Source organism: Lepeophtheirus salmonis, chromosome 11, assembly GCF_016086655.4.
Source record: "Lepeophtheirus salmonis chromosome 11, UVic_Lsal_1.4, whole genome shotgun sequence".
NCBI classification, from domain to species: domain Eukaryota; kingdom Metazoa; phylum Arthropoda; class Copepoda; order Siphonostomatoida; family Caligidae; genus Lepeophtheirus; species Lepeophtheirus salmonis.
Genome location: NC_052141.2, coordinates 13,453,064 through 13,472,367, shown reverse-complemented (window position 1 = coordinate 13,472,367; position 19,304 = coordinate 13,453,064). Strand labels below are relative to the sequence as shown.

At 34.1% G+C, this 19,304-nt stretch overlaps 1 protein-coding gene and 1 non-coding gene across 2 annotated transcripts; both read right to left on the bottom strand.

Annotated features, from left to right (window-relative positions):
- Window positions 1–11,705: 11,705 nt before the first annotated feature.
- Window positions 11,706–15,833, bottom strand: LOC121126164 (neprilysin-1). The gene is made up of 7 exons (XM_040721472.2): window positions 15,759–15,833; window positions 15,595–15,690; window positions 14,252–14,364; window positions 14,108–14,163; window positions 14,002–14,053; window positions 12,243–12,411; window positions 11,706–12,196 (listed from the first exon to the last, which is right to left on the bottom strand). The coding sequence occupies exons 1-7, from the start codon at window positions 15,789–15,791 to the stop codon at window positions 11,855–11,857; spliced, it is 861 nt and encodes a 286-aa protein (XP_040577406.1). The 5' UTR covers window positions 15,792–15,833; the 3' UTR covers window positions 11,706–11,854.
- Window positions 15,834–15,895: 62 nt separating this feature from the next.
- Window positions 15,896–18,734, bottom strand: LOC121126362 (uncharacterized). The gene is made up of 3 exons (XR_011782240.1): window positions 18,605–18,734; window positions 18,465–18,546; window positions 15,896–15,994 (listed from the first exon to the last, which is right to left on the bottom strand). It is a non-coding gene; the product is annotated as an uncharacterized protein (transcript).
- Window positions 18,735–19,304: the final 570 nt, after the last annotated feature.

Sequence of the window (19,304 nt, the reverse complement as noted above, 5' to 3'; positions counted from 1 at the left end):
ATTTAATATTTTGAGGTTTAATTTAATTTCCTTCCATTTTTTAACTATGTATATCTTGTTCATTATTGGTCAAATTGGATCATACGATAGAGTTTTATAAAGGTGACAAACTCTTTTTCTATTGCACTTGGCCGGTTTAGCTATGAGTTAGCATGCGTCGAGTACGGAGGTATCAAATGAAGAAATTCGCCATATTTTACACTTTTACTACCTGAAAGAGAAATATGCGTTAAAAGCGACCAATAAAATATACAATGTATACGGGGCCGATACTCTTTCGGTTCGTGTTGCACAACAGAGGTTTGAGTGATTTTTTTCTCCACTCAATTCTGCCTTCTAATGAGAAGAACTTAGCCGTTTGAAAGTGGTGATCAAACAATAGGAGACAGCAAGACATCATCAAGACACCACTAGACCATACATATCTTTGATGACGCGCTAGAAGCTCCGGGAGCTACGATGGGAAGCTCTTAAAGTCTGGATCTGGCACCAAGTGACTGCCACTTGTTCTTTTCTATGATTGACACGCTTGGGAGTATAAATTTGTCCTCAATAGAGACCTTTGAAGATTAATTCTCGTTGGCTACAACTTGTTGAATAGAACAGGGCATAATTGGCATTGGCACTTTTCATACAGCATTGAAATGAAACGAAAAAAAAAAATAATACTTTTTCACTAAACTATTATGTATTTTTAACAATGGTGATGTGAAGTATATTGTAAGAATAGATCAGCTACAGAAAAAGAAGGATTCTCATCTATGAAAATGTTTACCTTTACATAAAACATAATTGGAAGGATGTTGCGGATCAATGCCATCAAACGTGCAAATTAGACATTATAAATTATATACTCTTGATGATAGGCCAAGATCTGGTCACCCAGGACTACACGATACAGGAAGAACAGCGATATATTTCGACCGAAGATTTATCCGAATCCCTAAAGATCGATGTCGAAAATTGATGAAAAGAAGTGATTATCAATTTCAACGTCCTCATGGTGTAGAATTGTCCATGATAATTTGAAGTTGATGCCCTACAAGTTACGGTAAGTTCAAAACATCAATGCCAGTACCAGAGTGAAGAGAGTCGAACGTTGTCGAAAATTTTTACAAATTTCTGCGTCAGGAACGAAATTTTTTTTCAGAGATGAAAAAAAGTGGCATTTGAACCAAAAATTAAATAGACAAAACGATTGTGTTTTGTCCAGGTCGTATGTTTTGTCCTTGGACGATAAAACCAGACCTGTTCTTACCAAGAGCCGATCTCTTATGATCTGGGCCTGATAGTCCAGTCCTGTAGACAAACTCCCCTAATTTTTTCCCCCAAAGGTCTCCCTATCAACCAGTATGATTACAGTTCAAGTATTTTAAAACCTGTGGTGCTTCCATGGTTTGAAAGTAACCCCTTTTTCGTTTTCCATCACGATGGTGTTCCCATACACACCGTACGCCGAACTCAAAAATGGTTGGGACAGTAAATTCAATTTTGGGACAAATCAATGTGGCCACCTTCAAGTCTAAATCCAATCCCTGCGATTATTTTGTATAGGGGTATCTAGAGTCGAAGGTGAAGGTCCGGTCTTATTTAAGTTTGGATACTCTACAAAATGTCAACGAAGCTCATGGGACGAACTGCCCGAAAAATAATCAGAACAGTAGGCAACTCATTTCATCATCGATTATTTCAATAGTTTGGAATGATGGCAAATATATAGAATGAGTCATTAATAAAAATTATTGCTATAAATATACTGATAGACTTTTGTAAAAACTAAATTTAGAGACTTTTATTGATAAATTTATTATTACGTTTAATGAGGCTTAAGACTTTTGAAAACCCCTGTATATACTTGCAGAGAGTGTCTGAATTGCAACGATGAATAGATGGGAATATATACAAAGAATGAGTGTAGAAAAAATAAACAGAGAGAGAAAAGAAGAGGGAAGAGCCAGAGAGAAAGAGAGAGAGAGAGATAGAAAGAGAGAGAGAGAGAGAGATAGAAAGAGAGAGAGAGAGATAGAGAGAGAGAGATATATATTTATAGAAAGAGAGAAAGGAAATTTCATTTCGGTCAAATACAGCTTCTTAATGACCTCAGAGGCAATACTAATACTCACACAAAAACCAGACTTATAAAAAATATACAAGATAAGCTTAATGTATTTTTTAGGGGGGCTTTAGTAACTTTTAGTATGAGACGTTTGAAAATATTCAAGGACATGAACAGGACATGCACTTGACTTTAGATTCGATGTTGACTTACAATATATATAATAACTTTTTTCCTACTCTGATTAATGCTGTATTGTAAGGCGCGGGAGTGGAGGCGAAACTCCACAACTGTGGAGGTTATGAATTAGGATATCTGTAGAAAGGAATCTAGACAACTACTAGATTTCAAGTGTGGACTGATTATATTATTGAATAAAGACATTGAAGACAAACTATCGGCTAACAAATTCGAACGTTCTACATGTTTTGGACTATTAAAAAGAAGCAAACTAAAAATATGTAGTTTCATCAATCTTTTTGAAAGAAACTCCTTAATCTTGTACAAGGTCAAATCGAAATTGGGCATCGTCAGATTTAAAAAAAATATTGTACCGAAGGAATCGACACAAAATTTAAAACAATTTAATTTTTTCGGTATTCTGTCTGGGCCAAAATATCAGTTCAAATCTGTATAGAAAAAAATCACTTAAGACCAAATAGAATAGGTAATAGATCGAGTCTCAACTATAATAATAACATTTCTCTGGCCTCTCTATTCAGGGAGCGGGGATCAAAGTGTATCCTACTTTAAACCTTGATAACTTGAAGACGACATTATTAAATAAAAACCGGTTACCAAATAGGAAAGCTATTCTCGTCAGCGGACGATACGTAGTTCAGTTAGCATCATGCCGATATCATTTGAGGAGATAAAGAGCTATAAGTGGAACGAGGAGCTTTCGAGGCCCACCGTAGTCATGGCATTGGTTAATAATGGAGGTGAAATCTCCAATTCAACAATTGCTTCAACCTGAGGAGTGAATTTACAGACTGTTCTCAGCGTATCCATAAGAAGCTAGAGGACACCTGGGATGTTGATGCCACCATAAAGAGGGCACCCAAGGAAGAGGGCGCCGACAGGAAGGTCAGGGACACCGACTTTGTCGACAAGGTGAAGAAGATGGTTGAGGATGACCCTACCAGGTCCATGGATCCAAGGGGTGGCCGGAGACAGGCCCTGGGTGTGGCAACAGGACTCAGCACCCTGCCATGTGTCCAAAATCTCAATGCAGTGGTTAACCGAGAACTGTTATGACGTCGTAACCAAGGATTTGTGGCTTCCTAACTCTCCTGACCTTAATCCTTTGGACTATTTTGTCTGGGGCTATATCGAGAGACATACCAACATACATCCCCATAGCACCAAGGCCAGCCTGATGGACTCCATCAAGGAGGTATTCGGCAACATGGACAATGAGATGGGTAAAAGAGCCTGCGGCCGGTTCAGAGGCCGTTATTGATTATATCGAATGAATGGTTAATCTATACCTATATGCTCGTCATAGTTTTGATTTTCCATAAAAAAGTTAAAATATGTATATTTTGTGTTGTTTTTTGTAGAAAAATATTTTGGCGACAATTTGATCCCCGCTCCCTATATATACTTGGAAGGCTGTACTCATTCCAATGTCCAGGACCAAGATGAGGCCGGATTAGTCTTGAATCTGAAGAGTGTTTTTTTATACTTTAATTTTTCAAGAAAGACCATCTAAATATATTGTTATCACTTGCGCGTGAGCTCATGAAAGACAGAGAGTAGTAATGAGGATTTGTTCGGGGAGTTAAAGTCAGAGTGGAATTGAGGATAGGCAAAGGAGTAATTCCTGTGTTTGTCATTTATAGATAAGGAGTGGGATTTGGTCTTATTTCTTTCCTCTTATGAATTACTCTAGGTGATTCATTAATAAAACGCCAGGAAAGCGTAGCTCCTTTTCTCCCAAACTTGTTTCAAATTGTCAGCATTACTATTTCATGTTTCATATCCTTTTATTTCTAGATAATTAGAAAACCCTTGACATGAATAGGAATGCTCATTTCGTAGTGCGTAAGGAGAAGGGAAAGCGAGACATAAGGTAGTTTTGAGTTGAGATCTGTACTAACACCAGACTGCCAATTATTTACTTTTGAGGGGAGAAAATTTATAACTGCTATAGTGGTCCTCTCTGTAAAAATATATTATTTTATGTTATCATTTATCATAGAACTAGGATGTTATTAGAGAAAGGACCAGTATAATGGTGATCATGGTAAGGGGTTTCTTGAGTTCTGTAGCATGTTTTTTATTCTTAGATTGAATTAACTCTTGATTAACTGAACATATCAGGAATGACTTCGAAGAGGTTCAAATCAACGCCATCAATGAGTGCTTTCCCTATGCAAACTTATGCCGCTATCTGTTCCATTTATCCGAAAATGTTTATAGAAAAGGTTATAAACTGAAACTAAGGGATCAACATCACAATGATTACATATTTAGTTCAAAAATCCGATGCTTAAGTGCATTAACATTTTTTCCTTTAATAACGTCATCTAAGGGTTTGAAGGATTGATCCACGAAAATAATTTAACCCAAGAAATTTTGATTGACTTAAAAGGAAATCACATAGGATGTTTAGAAGGAAGTGAGATATGGTCCAAGGCTTAACCTCCATTGTTTTCGATAAAGCTTTGGAACATTTTCCATAGAGTTTATGAAGACATAACACTAACTAATAATAACTAAAAGTGTTTTCTTTGCGCTTTAAAAAATCCATGGAGTCCACCAATCTGGAAAGGAAGTAACATTGTGCGATTAAACTTGTTCAATGTATTAATGGTCAAGAAGTTATCACAAAAAAAAAAAATAATGTGTAACTACGTTGATCAAAGAATCAAAACAATTGCTTCAAGGTTATACACATAATAAAAAAAATTACCTATTGGTTAGAAATTGCAAGAAATATTCATATTGATTGAGTCTCACTTGTGAAAATACCATGATTATATAATTTCTGTTTGTACATATTTAATCTTAATTTTATTAACTTTTCTGAAAATATAATTTTTATTAATTTTGTTCAAATGATTTAAGTTAGTACTATACGGGAAATCTGAGAGTTGAAAAGAACTTTTCCAGGGAGCTCATTTTTAAAGTATAAAAGTAAATATTACCTTGAAAGATAAAGTATTGGGTTACATAAATTATTTAAAAGAATTAAGTAACACTAGAATTGATTTGACTGGTGATGACCGGGACATTATATTTGAAATAGTCATTCTTTAGTCAAAAATCATTTTATAGAAAAAAGTTATTTTAAGGCATCTATGGCCTTGAAGGCCAAAAATTGTTAGTAAAACCCTCTCTGGACCCTCAAATAGCAACAAAGGAAAATTTAGTAAAATCCATCCATTAATTTGGGCGTGATTCCTGGGCAGGCACATCCTCCTAAATTCACATTTAGTAATTAAATAGAAGATTCCTACAAGTGGCTTAGATTTGGGTATTGAGGTACAATAAAGAAAAGTAAATATATGGAAAAAAAAAGAAAAAAAGGAAGGGGATTCTAGGATTGGTTATCTAAATTATCAAAACTTACAAGTCTAATAAAGAGATTTCGTATACGATTTATAATATTATCCTTGCCTCTCAGAGAGTCTATGAACTATTTTTATATATTAAATGCGAATATCTGTGTGTGTGTTTGTCCGGGAATCATACCTAAATGCAACTATTTTGCTGAAGTTTTTCATGTAGCTTTTTTAGGCTTCAGGAACGGTTGTGGTAATAATAATTCAACCTTCAAGGCCATGTGTCCCTTTCAATAGACTTTTTGATAAACAAACGACTATTTTATATAAAACAAAAAAATGAGGAAAGTAATTTTTTTTTAAATTATTCTCTCTCTATGTTGTATGTAACTTGTACACTTCTTTACAAGGATGTTATAAGATTCAGAGAAGAAAAAAATAAATAGAAGAGAGGATAAGACAAAGGATTTTTGATTATAAAATGAAAGATGAGCAAACGATAGTTCAACTTTAATTTTTTACCTTATAATCTCTTTAAAAGAAGGTAGACTGGTTCATAATTAATTTTAATCTCTCAATGTGCAATGTGGGACAACTTATTCTATGTCCTTATAAAAAAGAGAGCGAAGATAGATACCAACATACAAAGGGGAATAATTAATAAAATTTTGCAGTTTTTATTTTATTTTGGAATGAAGCAGAGGAATTCAGATTTAATTTTAAATTCTTGGCCAACGCCGGGCAAACCTTTTCTAATTAGTATGAATTATGAAATTAAAAAAAATAAATACGGACTCAACATCTATTTTATTTTTATTTAAATTTCCTGAGGTACTGCCTGAAAGGTAAGCAGATGTATGTACATCTGCAACTATAGGTAGATCGTCTACGATAATATTTTTGTAAATTCTAATTTACAATATTTTCGCAGAATCATTCCCTAACATCAAAATCTCCATGCAAATAAAATCCAACTTTGACGCTTGGATAAAGTAACAATTCCTTTAGAGTTATCAGTGGATTACTCAGATAAAATAGAGCTATTTCATTTCAAATGATTTATCCTGTAGGAATATTGATAACTTGATCACTACATGATAAAAAATCTATTGCTCCACTACAAAAAAAAAAAATATTTAAGCACATGATACAATAATTAATAATGAAAATTCAGTGTAGAATGACCTTGTTAAAAAAAAGAAACCAAGGATCAACTTTTTGGAGGACTTTTTGGAGGAAAGATATAATAATGTTCATGAAATTAATTAGATCAGCTACAATCAGCTGAGACAAGGGAGGAAGGATAGAAGGTATATACAAGGGTATTTGATATAATGACTCCGATGTCGATCCTCAATTCTACTTTGAATCCTACAAGGACTTACAATTACAGGGTGTCCACGATAAATTGGAACTATCTTAAAATTCAACCTGCTTGATAAAAATGGAATTTGGAGTGTATTTGTTAATATGAAAAAGTTAGACATGATATTAAACAATAAATTTATTCAACATGTCCTCCCTCAGCAGCCACCATCTTCTCCATCCTGCCCCGAAAGGATTTACATGCCCTGATGACTCCCACGGAATCGACAGCATTCAACTCCCTCGTAATGGAACCCTTCAGGGCCGCAATGCTCTTGTGGCTGACCTTGCACACCTCCCTCTCCAACTTCCCCTACCAGTAGTTATCACACGGATTCAGGTCGGGTGAGTTGGAGGGCCAGGTGTTGCGATCCCAGACAGTGATGTCGTGGGAGTTGAAGAGGTTAGTGGTCCTCATGGCGATGTGTGCGGGCGCGGAGTGTTGTTGAAATATGAACTCCCTCCCAGCGGCCGTATCCTTCATCCAGGGGATGACAAACTCCTCCGTGACTTCGCAGTACCTTATCGTGTTAACCCTTTCCTAGGGATTGAAGAAGAAAGGAAGCATCACCTCACCGGTGCTGCAGATGACACCCAGGGTCATCACGGAGGCCGGGAACTTTGTGGTGAAGACCACAACTTGGAGATCAGCTGCTTGCTCACTCCACGGTTCTTGGCCAATCTGGACAAGGAAGTCCCCGGCAATGCCTAGACGGACTTCTGGGGCCTTCAAGGTAGCGGGGAGTGCGGATTCGGTCACTTCTCATGTTGTGGGCCTTGTGGCAGACTTTCCCCTCCCAGGCATTGAAGACCCGGTACACCGTAGTCTTGGGGTAGTTAAGAAGCTTGTAGAAAGCAGAGGGCCTGTGTCCCGCACGAGCCAATTCGAAGATGGCGTCTCTCTTTGCTTGTTCCATGATGACAATTGTTTGTTGTCAAAACAATGGTGGTGGAAGTTATAGTGTATTGTTCACGCAACCTTATATATTAGTATGATTTAACCCCGAATATCTCCATTATGGATCTAGATGAAGTTTAAAGTAGTTCCAATTTATCGTGGATACCCTGTATAGCTCCACAACACATCCTCAGGGTTACATTCAGTGTTTAAAAAAAAATAGTTTTTAATAAATAGCTATAACCTTTAGAATGTTTTTTTCAAAAAAATTTAATATTTGAAACTCTTTTTTTCAAAACGTTATATTTTGTGAATAGTTGTTGAATTTGATTAAAAAAATTTAACATCTGATATTAAACTTTTGAAACTTTTCTCTAGACTTTGTTTTAAAGCTTTAGAAAATACTATCTACTTTATTTCATTTAGCAACTTTTTTTGATATTGTTTCGATATTGTTTTTTTTCCGTCTTTTATATGATCTACACACTCATCAGACATCTTCCTATAGTGTTTTTTTACTAAATTATAAATGTATGGCCTTTTATAAATAAGTACCTACCTTTTGAGATTTTTCTTTATTTATTGAGTTTCTCCTTTCATTTTCATACTCTTTTTTTTTTTTTGCCTAAAGAGGTCAAAAGTAATAGATTCTTTAGATAATGAACTCCTTGAAAGAATGATATCGTCTAACCCTCAAGCCATATGTAGTATTTACCCTTCCTCCTACATGTAAACAATGTAAATGTTATCATTATGTGTCTGAACCCTTAAAATGTGTAAAATATGTGTAGATATACTTTTGGTATTCTTGGAAAAAATCAGATCATATTAAAAAAAAAAAAAAAAAAGATATGGTCAGTTAGATTCTAAAAGATTGAGTATGGAAAGGGTATATAGGTATATTTTAATGCAATACGGAAATCCTAGCAATAATGTTTAACGAAAAGTGTTTTAGTATCTGCGCTTGCAATTTTTCATTACATTTTTAGACTTTGATAGAAAAATATTTTTAAATTTTCTAAAATATAGTTGGATCTAAAAAATATATGCTTAAATATAAACTTCAGCAAAAGTTTTCATATGATTACAAAAAACCAAAGTTTTTCAATTTGACTACACGATGGATGTAGGTAACAAAGGTGCTGAAAAACTTTGTGTTATAGTTTAACAAATAACTTGTGCAATGCTGTGTAGTTTTACAACTATAAAATAATTTTGAAAGTTAGGAAGAGTATTTTTTGATAGACATTACGGGTTAAGTACGTTTATTGGCCATTTTAAGATCCAAGAGCTTTGTAGTAGCTCTACATTTTCTTCAATCTCAACCCTAAAAGTACCATTTGAAAATAAATGATCCATTTGAAATAAATTTGAATATAAGCAGAAATAAATTGTTGAACTAAAATTTAACAACTGGAGTAGTAGCGGTTTCTATTCCTTATGTTATCGCTCACTCAAACATTAAAAAAAAAACTGGCCTACATAGCGTCTTGTACCCTTTTTTAGATTACAAGGAATGTCGTTAAACCTCTATTTACATCCCTTCTAGGTAAGTTGTGTAGAAGGAAAAATTATAACAATATAAAATATCATTTAACTTTCTTAGCTTAAGCTACTAATTTTTACGTACATATATGTGTCATTTGGAGGGAATGTTTTTATCATTCTTTGGCGAATTGGAACACATAAATATATTCCATTTAATTTTGTCCCAGTTATTTAATAAATAAAGAATATTAGTGATAAAACCATGTTAAAAAACTTCGCTAGAAAACAATTTGCTACCTATAAGGTAATTGACTATAAGGTTCGTCCCCTTATGGAACAATGTTGTGTATGCTTTCAAAATGGCCAACATCCAAAAAGTTAACATCACACGAAAACACTATATTGTATCGAAGCATTTCAGATTCATCACTAGGATGAATAGTCAACATTGTGCCATTTTATCCTTTAAAGGTTGTTGATATTATATATTTAAGCATAACCAGAATGGAGACCCAAAACTATCTGTAGCATGACTATCTTACGAAATCGTGATTTTTATGGAATCAAGAAAAAACAACTCAAAACCAATTTGTGATATACTTAAATAATATATTCAGCTATATTTTTATTAAATGTGTCATACAAATTTTGACGAGAGGTGCAACATACAATCTTGTTCAAGTTCTTCAAACTGCAAAGTCCAGTAGGTTGTAGTCAGGGCAGGAGGGAGGCCACACGAAGGCAGGCAAGAAGTCGGCTATATTGTTCCAGCAAAAGTGATGGGGTTTTGTCTACTTGCAATGGGCATATTGATGTTTCAGGCAGTCCAGATAGTGATGCCAACATTTTATACAGCCTTTCAACACTGCCAAGGGCGCGGAGGAGATCGAGCACACTTTGCCTTTTTTAGTTGAGCCGACATTTTTATACTTAGAAACATAGGATAAAAAGAAAAACTTCTTTATTTTTGTTTCAGCTGCTGTTTGGTTCCGTAATGAAGACCCAAAATTAAACAAAATGGGGATAAAATCGTAATTAAATGCGACTGAGAGTTTTTGGTCCTCAGTCTGTATATATACATAGGTTGTTAAGAGGTATAAAAGGAATATACTGTGGAAAGAGAATTGCCTCCAATAAATAACTTGCTTTGGAAAATTGACTGCAATTATATCAGATTTATTGTGATTCATCTACTGATCACCCAAATTAAGGATCTGTTGATAGCTTTCCATATAACACTCCCAATTTTCTAAATTGGATCCCAGGCACACAGGATTGTTATAAAATAAATTTATATATATAAAAAAAAACACCACTCCCCATTTTCATTTCAAAGGGCTCCCAATAAAATCTCCTATGCTCCATGTTAACCGTTGGTCCAGTATAAACTTGTGGCTTCAAGGCAGATTAAAAACCACTACCACTCCCTGAAGAACCTATAAAAACCATCACCATTTCTCAATACTGTTTTTTACAATGGTAGTTTGGGCAGAGCCCATCTATGTTAAACAGTTTTTCTGCCAAAGGGGAAACAGTCTACAGATCCTTAGATAGATCAGTAACATCTATAAATAGAGCAGAATGGTATATAAAAAATATGGACGGTTAGTTAATGATTATTTTTTGACGTTTTGGTTCAGCCATCCTTTGTGTATAAACAAACTTTAATAAAAATTTCGTCATCTCGTCATCATGAGTGAGCAAGAAGCCAAAAGGCAGTACATCTCAGATCCCCTAGATGTTTAAGTGACGAGGATTATGGACATTGTGAAGTGCTCCAGGAGCCTGGTTTTCAATGTGGCCAAGATGAAGAGTGATGGAGAAGCCGTTTCTAATAAACAAGGAAGTGCAGGACAGATTTTAAAGTGGGATCCGGAGTTCCTCTTTAGCTTGTATAACAAGATCATTGAGGACCTCACTAAATCGATGTATCCCCTCGCCAACATCTTCTCTGTAGTTGCTAGGACCATCAGTCACCGTCAATGACAACTTATGATTATCCCCATACTCAAGAACCCTGCATCATCTTCTGACAGAGATCATGAAGGCCAAGGAGGGTGAGCAGCCATGTCTTGTTTCCCAACCTTGTAGCTACCTGTGGCAATTTTTCTGAAAGCAACCTTCTACTTATAGAAATTTCCCTTTGCCCAATCTTCAAAGAACCGAAAATACACCACAGAACTAATATAGCTTAATGTAACGTACATTTATGAGAATTGAAGACATTAGAAGAAATGGCATCGATGAAGAGGAGCATATTTCCAGAAACAAATCATATATACATTATATATAAATACAAAAATAAATATTTAGTATAAAGTTAAAAAAAAAAGAAGTTAAATTTGAGGGAAAAAGATTTAGAAATCATTAGACAAAAAGGGTATTAATGAAGATTAATGCCTATATTTTAAGAATTCTTGAGAAAAAAGTCAGTATAACATCTATAAAGCCCCCTATTTTGGAGGAATGAAAATAAATAGATAAATAAAGGTAAACAAAAAATATATGTAATATAAATATTGAAACTCGTTTCAATCATCACAAAAGGTCACATCCCTCTTCTCCACGATTCATGGGTGATTCAGGAGCACATTCAAAGGCTTGTGAAAATTCCTTAGAGTTGGACACAGAGGCAAGTACTCGATATTTTTCCAAGGAATGAGGATCCCTACTTCCGACAGGTCGTCGTGTACTTGACACTGCACAAAAAGTTTGTGCAAAACGAATGAAAAATAATTGCTCAGGAGAATAGAGCTCTAAGTCTGGTAGGGAAGTGTTCATCTCAGCCTCATAGTAGAGGGAACTTTTATATGCCTTAAGAGCGACTTGAAGACCCCCAGTGTCCGCCATATTCTCCATAAGACTATCAAAATCACCGCCCTGTAAAAATATGATGTATTTAAACAATGTCAAATATGAGCTTTACCTGTATGGAATAATTAGATTTTGATGAGTACTCTGCGAACTGCTCCTTGATGCAATTCACTTTTTCATACGTGATTGCATCGGAAATCTCTGTTAGGTCTAAAGCATTCTGAAAGGCATGCGTTAACTCGTGTCCTAATATAAAACCAATTCCACCATAGCTCAGATACCTAATAATGATATTCTAATTTAAATCTTTGGTCTGTCAACACAAAAGCAAATTAGAATGGTTTATCTCAAAATTGTGCGAGGATTACATTTACATTCTTCGACGAATTATCCTCCATTTATATCAACAAATTTACCCTTTGGGTATGTTGCAATTGTCACTTAAAGTAGCATAAGTAGATCGTCTCAATAAAATATGAGACTTTACCGTACCTCAGTGATCTCGATATATATATTTAGAAATCGAAATGGTCGAGTAGATCTCCCTGAAATTTAACAAGTAGCTCTTTAGTCCGGGAACACGGGCACCCTCTCCTAGTATATATATAAAATAAACCTATTTATATACGAGTAAGTATATAACAGTATTGATAATTTTTTGGGCTGACCCCCCCCAGATGATAGCTAGCAACGCTCCTGCCTTACAGTCAAATCGGGATAAAATAAAAACAACATGCTTATTGATTACATTCTCTTGGATATCAATCATAGAAGGAACAGACAGTGAGTAGTCAAAATATAGTCAACTTTTTCTTATCTTTTTTGTTATAAACTTCATAGAAGTTGATGAGAATGAAGAACTCCCAAGAGGACTTTTCCTTTTATAGGTACAAATCATCAGCAAGCGCCAATATTTTTATTCTGTATGTTTATTTTTAAATTCATTTCACGTTGCTTATCAATCATTACGGGAACATAATGAGTGCCCCCCCACCCCACCATAAAAAAATAACATTTTCACTAAAGATAGGCTAAAAATCCTTGATGATCTCTTAAAAAGAGAATCAAATTAAACAGCACTGGTTGCCTCAAAATGGGGAATTCAAAATTACTTATTTAGATAAATATTTAAAAATTGTGGTTTTTGCATATACTTTGGATATAAGATATGGATATGGTCAACTTTTTATCGGAAAAATAGCAGTTTCCTTTATCTGAATTTGACTGTATTTTATTTCTTAGTTCAATGAAATCAAATAAAGGTTCTAAACTAGTGGGATTTTTTTTTAATTTCATTTCTTTTTCTATAAATTTCAATACAAAGCCTATATTTTACTAAAATATATAACTGAACATTGATTGGTTGTATTGTATATGCAAATGAAGTCAAAAAAATATATTTCGTGATATTTGCTTAATAATGTTTTTATGTTGACACACCACTTAAGTCCAATATATTTTCTATATAAACATACTCTCCCATAATTTTTGGTCATATTTTTCTCAACTATGGGGGGCTGTCTACTCATATTTTTGGGAGTAGTTGAGATGCGCAATAAGGTTAGCTATAGTTTAGAGCAGGGATGTCAAACCTTTTAATAAAATGGGGCGTATTGCCATAAATGGGCCAAAAAACCTATGGAATTAGATTTTAAATTTATGTGACTTAATTCGGTTAATAAGGAATTTTTGTAATCTATAGACAAAGAATGAGTGAGAATAACTTGAAGATGGATTTTCTTAATATTTCGTTGAAGATTACAAATGTAGGTAATCTAGACTCAATTTAGTAAAACAGTTCATGAAGCCTCCTTTTCATTTTGAAGGCCCAAAACATAAAAAAAAAGTTGTTAATCATGGTGATCACTTACTCAGGAACTCTTTTCTGTAGATAAGGCTTTAACATCAGAGGCAAAATTACTCCTATTTTGAAGAAAAAAAAAAGAGAAACTCAGGATTATAAAGTAAGCAACGTACCAATGTTATTGAATAGTGGATGGTAGAAAGCGTTGGGTTTCATGAGGGATGCCCACCTAATGTGTGTATGAATATTATATTTGTAGATTTGTTTTCATAATCTGTGTCTATATCTTTTGGGGAAAAAAACAGAATTTAACTTACAACATTATATCCAGTAGCTCACGATTCTGTTTATTCGAATATCCTTTTTGCAAAAACATAATTTTAATTTTCATAATATTTTGCATCCCATCCGTTACTGTCAATTCTTCGAGCTAAAAGAGTTAAATTAAAGGTTGGTCCTGCTCATAAAAATATGTTTAAATCCCTGGGATTTTAAGGTCTCAAAATTAAGAAGCCCCGTCCTGAATATTAAGAACATATACACACAAAAATTCACCTCATGTTCAGGTAGTACAACTTTTAAAAAGACGGCTGTACAAACTATATGACAATCTGTCATTTAGACTGTGAATTATTATTCTTTCTAATTTTAATTTTACAGGGCTTCCTGATGGAATTTAATACCGTTCACGCTTATCAACGCTCTGAAAAGTGTGTTGGAGGGAATCTGCTCCATAAAGTGAATAAATAATAATAATAATAATTTAAAAAAGGCCAATTTTGAACAAAAACAAAACACTTTTTTTTTGTTAAGCCAGGAGACTTTTCAACCCATGTATTACATATACGCTTAAAGTTTCAATAAAATATGAAACTCAATACATAAAAAAGATATTTTATTATTATATTAGGTGAAAATGATTCCTTATTTGAGAACTCTCTAAAATATGTTATACTTTTTCAAGTGTCTTTCAGAAGGACGAGACGTCCTATATACATAGTGTGGACCCAAAACTTGCAGTAGCATTAAACTTACGACTGTATTTCCGTTATTCTTTAACAAAGAAGAAGTTTCCTTACGCAACTAAACGGCGGCAAAAACAAATAATAAATGTTTTTATCTTATATATCTAAGTGTAAAGATGTTGGGGCAATAAGAAAAAAGACAACGTATGTGGGATTTTTTTCACGTCCGTGGCATTGCACCTTCATCCGAACTACCTGCAACACCAAGAACTGTATAAAAACACTATACAGTCAAGAAGGACAACCACTTCTACAGCAAAAATACAGGCATGACATTAACACCCTGGATTTTGCAGTTTAGGGACGTCATGGCGAAGAATATCTACTGCACATTTCCTCCAAATTTAGAATAGCCCTTATCTGCCATCGTGACAGCGTGGTACGCCATGGACACGGCCTTCATTGTCAGGAGTTGTCAATCTGTTCCTTAGCATGTTGAGGCTATCATTGTTTAAGAAGGAGGGTATATTGAAGAAAAAATAAAGCTGACCAAACCAAGTATTTACACATATATTACAAATTGGGTTGTAGTGTTTGTCTCTTGATTTAATAAAAATAAGTAGTTCGTAATTCTGTCATGCTACTTATAGTTTTGAGCCCCCAAAGGACCCATAAAACCCCAATAAACCGATTACATCTTTATAAAAATAATCCGTTAGAGATGAATGTGTGGCCCAGTTGGGATATCCAAGGGTTATCTCAACTTGTTCCATTAGATAAAGGGCTTCCTCCTGATGTACAAAATACATAATAAATAAATGTTCATTAAGGTAGCTACTTTTTGTCCATTCAAACATACCTTAACTTCCGGTAATATCCACTTGGATCCCATTATGGATGCTCTGATAGTTTTGTGGATATTTTTGTAGCGTTCCAAGACCTGAATTATATTTATGAATACTTTTTTTTACATATATATTTCTCAAAAAGGATCTCACATCAGGGATCTTGCTATGATCAAATTCCCTTTTAATAAAATCAGCCTCCAAAATAAAGCCCAATTTTTGTGTAGTATCACCAACACAGCTCCTTTCCCTGCACAATGATATAGAAAGTTTGTTAATTTGTTAAGCCTCTACACTTTAGGTACTAGGATGTTTCGCCCCAGGAATTTTCGACATCGTATATATGGGACGTAGGTCTGAAAAGTTTACCACCTCAACGTGAATATGGCAATACTCCTAAATAAAAGCTAGTCACACCTATCTAGCATTTATTTACAGTTACTCACAAATTTTTTAGCCATTTTGGACGCGTTGTTGTTATGTAAGAGTCGTTTAAGTAAGTTTTTGTGAAAATAGATCAAATCGATAATCAAGCTTTCATAAAATATTTGTTTTTTAAAGGTTATACGCGGTCGCAAATCAAAGATAAGTTGGATACAGCTGCCTAAAATTTTACTTTGATAAATGATGTTAAAAGTCCTCACAAACAGAATCCAACTCATCTTTGATTTGTGGTGGTGTATTGCCTTTAAAAAACCCATATTTACCAACTCACTCAAACAACTGTTACAAAAGAGCCGAAACTTTGTTGAGTAACTAAGAACGGATGGTAGATAAATGTGAATTGCTTTTCTTTACGAGTGCTGCCATATTCAGCCCACCCTCACTTTTTGGCAAAAATATATTTTCTCACATTGAAGGTTTCAAATGAGCCTTCCTCCACTTAAAGTAGTTTCCAAATCATTTTTGCATTCATTACCATAAAATGAGCACATTTAATCACATGTTAATATATTTAAAATATAAAATATCAAACATGAATGTGGCATTTTTTTATAAGTAGTATTTTATTCATTCTTTTGGTAAGGCCTTTGTCTCCCTTACAGGTTTTTGAGTTTTTACCCAGAGTCAGTGTCTCAAAATTCTTAAAAGTTGAAGGGGCATGTCTGACTTTGTTATTTCGAATGTAATTATTTGGCCCTTTCTTCCTACTTTTTCTCAACTAAAGTACAGCGGTAAAAAATCGGTTCGAATGAATCATAATAAGAAACAATATTGATTAAATATGAATGTTTTACAAACAAATTGAATTAAAATGCCCTCATATTTCAAGTACTTCCATGTGTAAAAAAATGAATTACAAAGGACTTCAAGTGAAAGAAACCCCCCATTTCAAGTCGGACAAAATAAGCACGAGGATACATTTACTAAATGGTATATATAAATATATGAAAATGAAAGTACTGAAGTCAATTTTCTGGTTATTTTAGTTGGGGGAGAATGGGGAGAGTAGAAACTAGAGGTTTACCAATTACCGGCAAAAATTGGCCTTTTTTAAAGTATCAGAATCGGTTATCGGAAATGACTCTATAGTGTGCCAATTTTGTTGATACCTGTCCTACCTTAATTGTATACATTATTAAGCTAAAAAAATATATAATTTTATATTTTCAAATAGTCGGTGAGAAGTGAATACTAAATTATAGAATAGTTTAGTTTCATAAACTTTCATAACATTAGATTTGGAAATCGGTACTTCCCCAATAAAAACTGATTTTGAGCCAAAATAAGTTATTTATTTTTGTTAAAAATAAAAGGGATATTGTAAAAATAAAAGCACTCAGTACAAATAGGTCAGTTTCAACAATTGCTGAAATTCTGTCCGTAGTGTTTGTTATTCTACATATTTATGTACCGACAAACCACACCTTATGTTAAATACTTCTTGGTATTTAAATATGAAATGTCCCAATCCTCCCTAGATTCAAGTCATAGTATAATGCTTGTATCTTGCTTCGGGACACTGTAATGTAAAAATCTCTTTCATTGTATCCATGACCCTGGAAAAAAACTACGACCAGACCCTGAATAATTTGATTACGGGCTGTGGTATCACTAACTGCTTAAGTTTCTGAACCCCGCCACCAAATGTGTATTTTTTCCTAAACTTATATATATGATGTTGCTCTAAAAAAGTTTCCCACCACAATGTGAAGATGCCAACACTCGTAAATAAAAGCTATGTAGCATATGTTGAGAGTTACTGATCAAAGTTTCAACCATTTTGGACGCTCAATTGTTATGCAACAGGCGGCGTTTGAGTGCGTTGATGTGATACTTTTTGTGAGAATGGACAAACAATGAATTGGAGCTATTATTATTAAATAATTGTCTTTTGTAACTTTTAAATGAATTCAAACAATAGCAGATATTTAAAGGTTTGTTGTGTTAAAATTGGACGCGTCAAAGTCAATTCAACTATGAGTCATTGAGCTCAGACAAAAAAGAGTCTTTCGAACAATTACATTGCAGAAGAAACACAACACAGTACTATTTGGATGGGTTGTAGGGATGAGAGTATTGCTGAACTAAGTCTGTAGAGTTGAAGGAGACTATGTTAAAAATTAATCAATATGCAGAAAAAATTTATTTTTATCTTTTTAGGTCGAAAAATTTTCAGACCACCCTTGTATATAAATATATTATTAATCAACTAAAGGTGTTGATAATTTTTGGGACAAAGCAACCAAATAATTAATGAGTAAATAAAAGTTACATACAATTGTGTGATATTCAATGGCTCAGTCAGCTTATCCATATGCAAGGCAGGAGCTACAAAATTGGTCCACATAAAGAAGTTGGCTATTGATTAAGAATTTAGGCCTATTATCTAGAGTGTGTAAATAATAATCGTGCTTACATAGTGTCCGCATTGATGTATTATTAAGTAGATGATAGATTCCGGTCATATTCATCTCCATTTTTCCCATAATGAGACTTATTTTGTATCCATAAGATGGGCTGTCAGAAATATCTTTATCCCTTAAAAACATCCACTACAAGACAAAAGGAATTAAATGCACATAAGTCGGCAAAAATCATTTTATTTACTTTTGCAAGTAAAGTCTCAAATTCAAATAAGCCTTCAATGTCCTTTTGAACTCTCGTCTCATTGAAACCAAGCCGAAAGTATGAGCAAAGGCTCTTTGTGGAATTGTATATTGTATCTTTGTAAGTTTGAATCACTTCCTTATTCTCTTTTGGTCTCATATAAGTTTGAAGGTCCAAACTTGGTAACCCACTAATCGAAACCTTTAATGCAGGATATCTTATTAGAAATGACAATATGCAAGCTTAAAGATGAGTATTTGCGGCGGTCAAAGTGAGCTGGAGCGAACTGATGTTCGGTTCAGAAGATGATTAAAGGCCAGTTGTCATATAAAATACCACAACAAGATACATAAGTAATCCAAGACGTTATCTCATAAAAATTTACTATTTATTTTGTTTTCAAGTCTCGATTTATCTAGTTATATCCCCTTTAAATCTGTTCTGAACGTTACATGTCTCCCAAACGGTTCTAGACCGAACTTCAAACAACTTTGACCAATGGGTACGTC

Coding starts and splice junctions, on each gene's coding strand:
- LOC121126164 (XM_040721472.2), bottom strand. CDS start 15,791: ATGGGATCCAAGTGGATATTACCGGAAGTTAAG. Junction 14,164..14,251: donor GAGCTACTGGATATAATGTT/GTAAGTTAAATT, acceptor TACACACATTAG/GTGGGCATCCCTCATGAAAC. Junction 12,412..14,001: donor CTACAGAAAAGAGTTCCTGA/GTAAGTGATCAC, acceptor TATCATTATTAG/GTATCTGAGCTATGGTGGAA.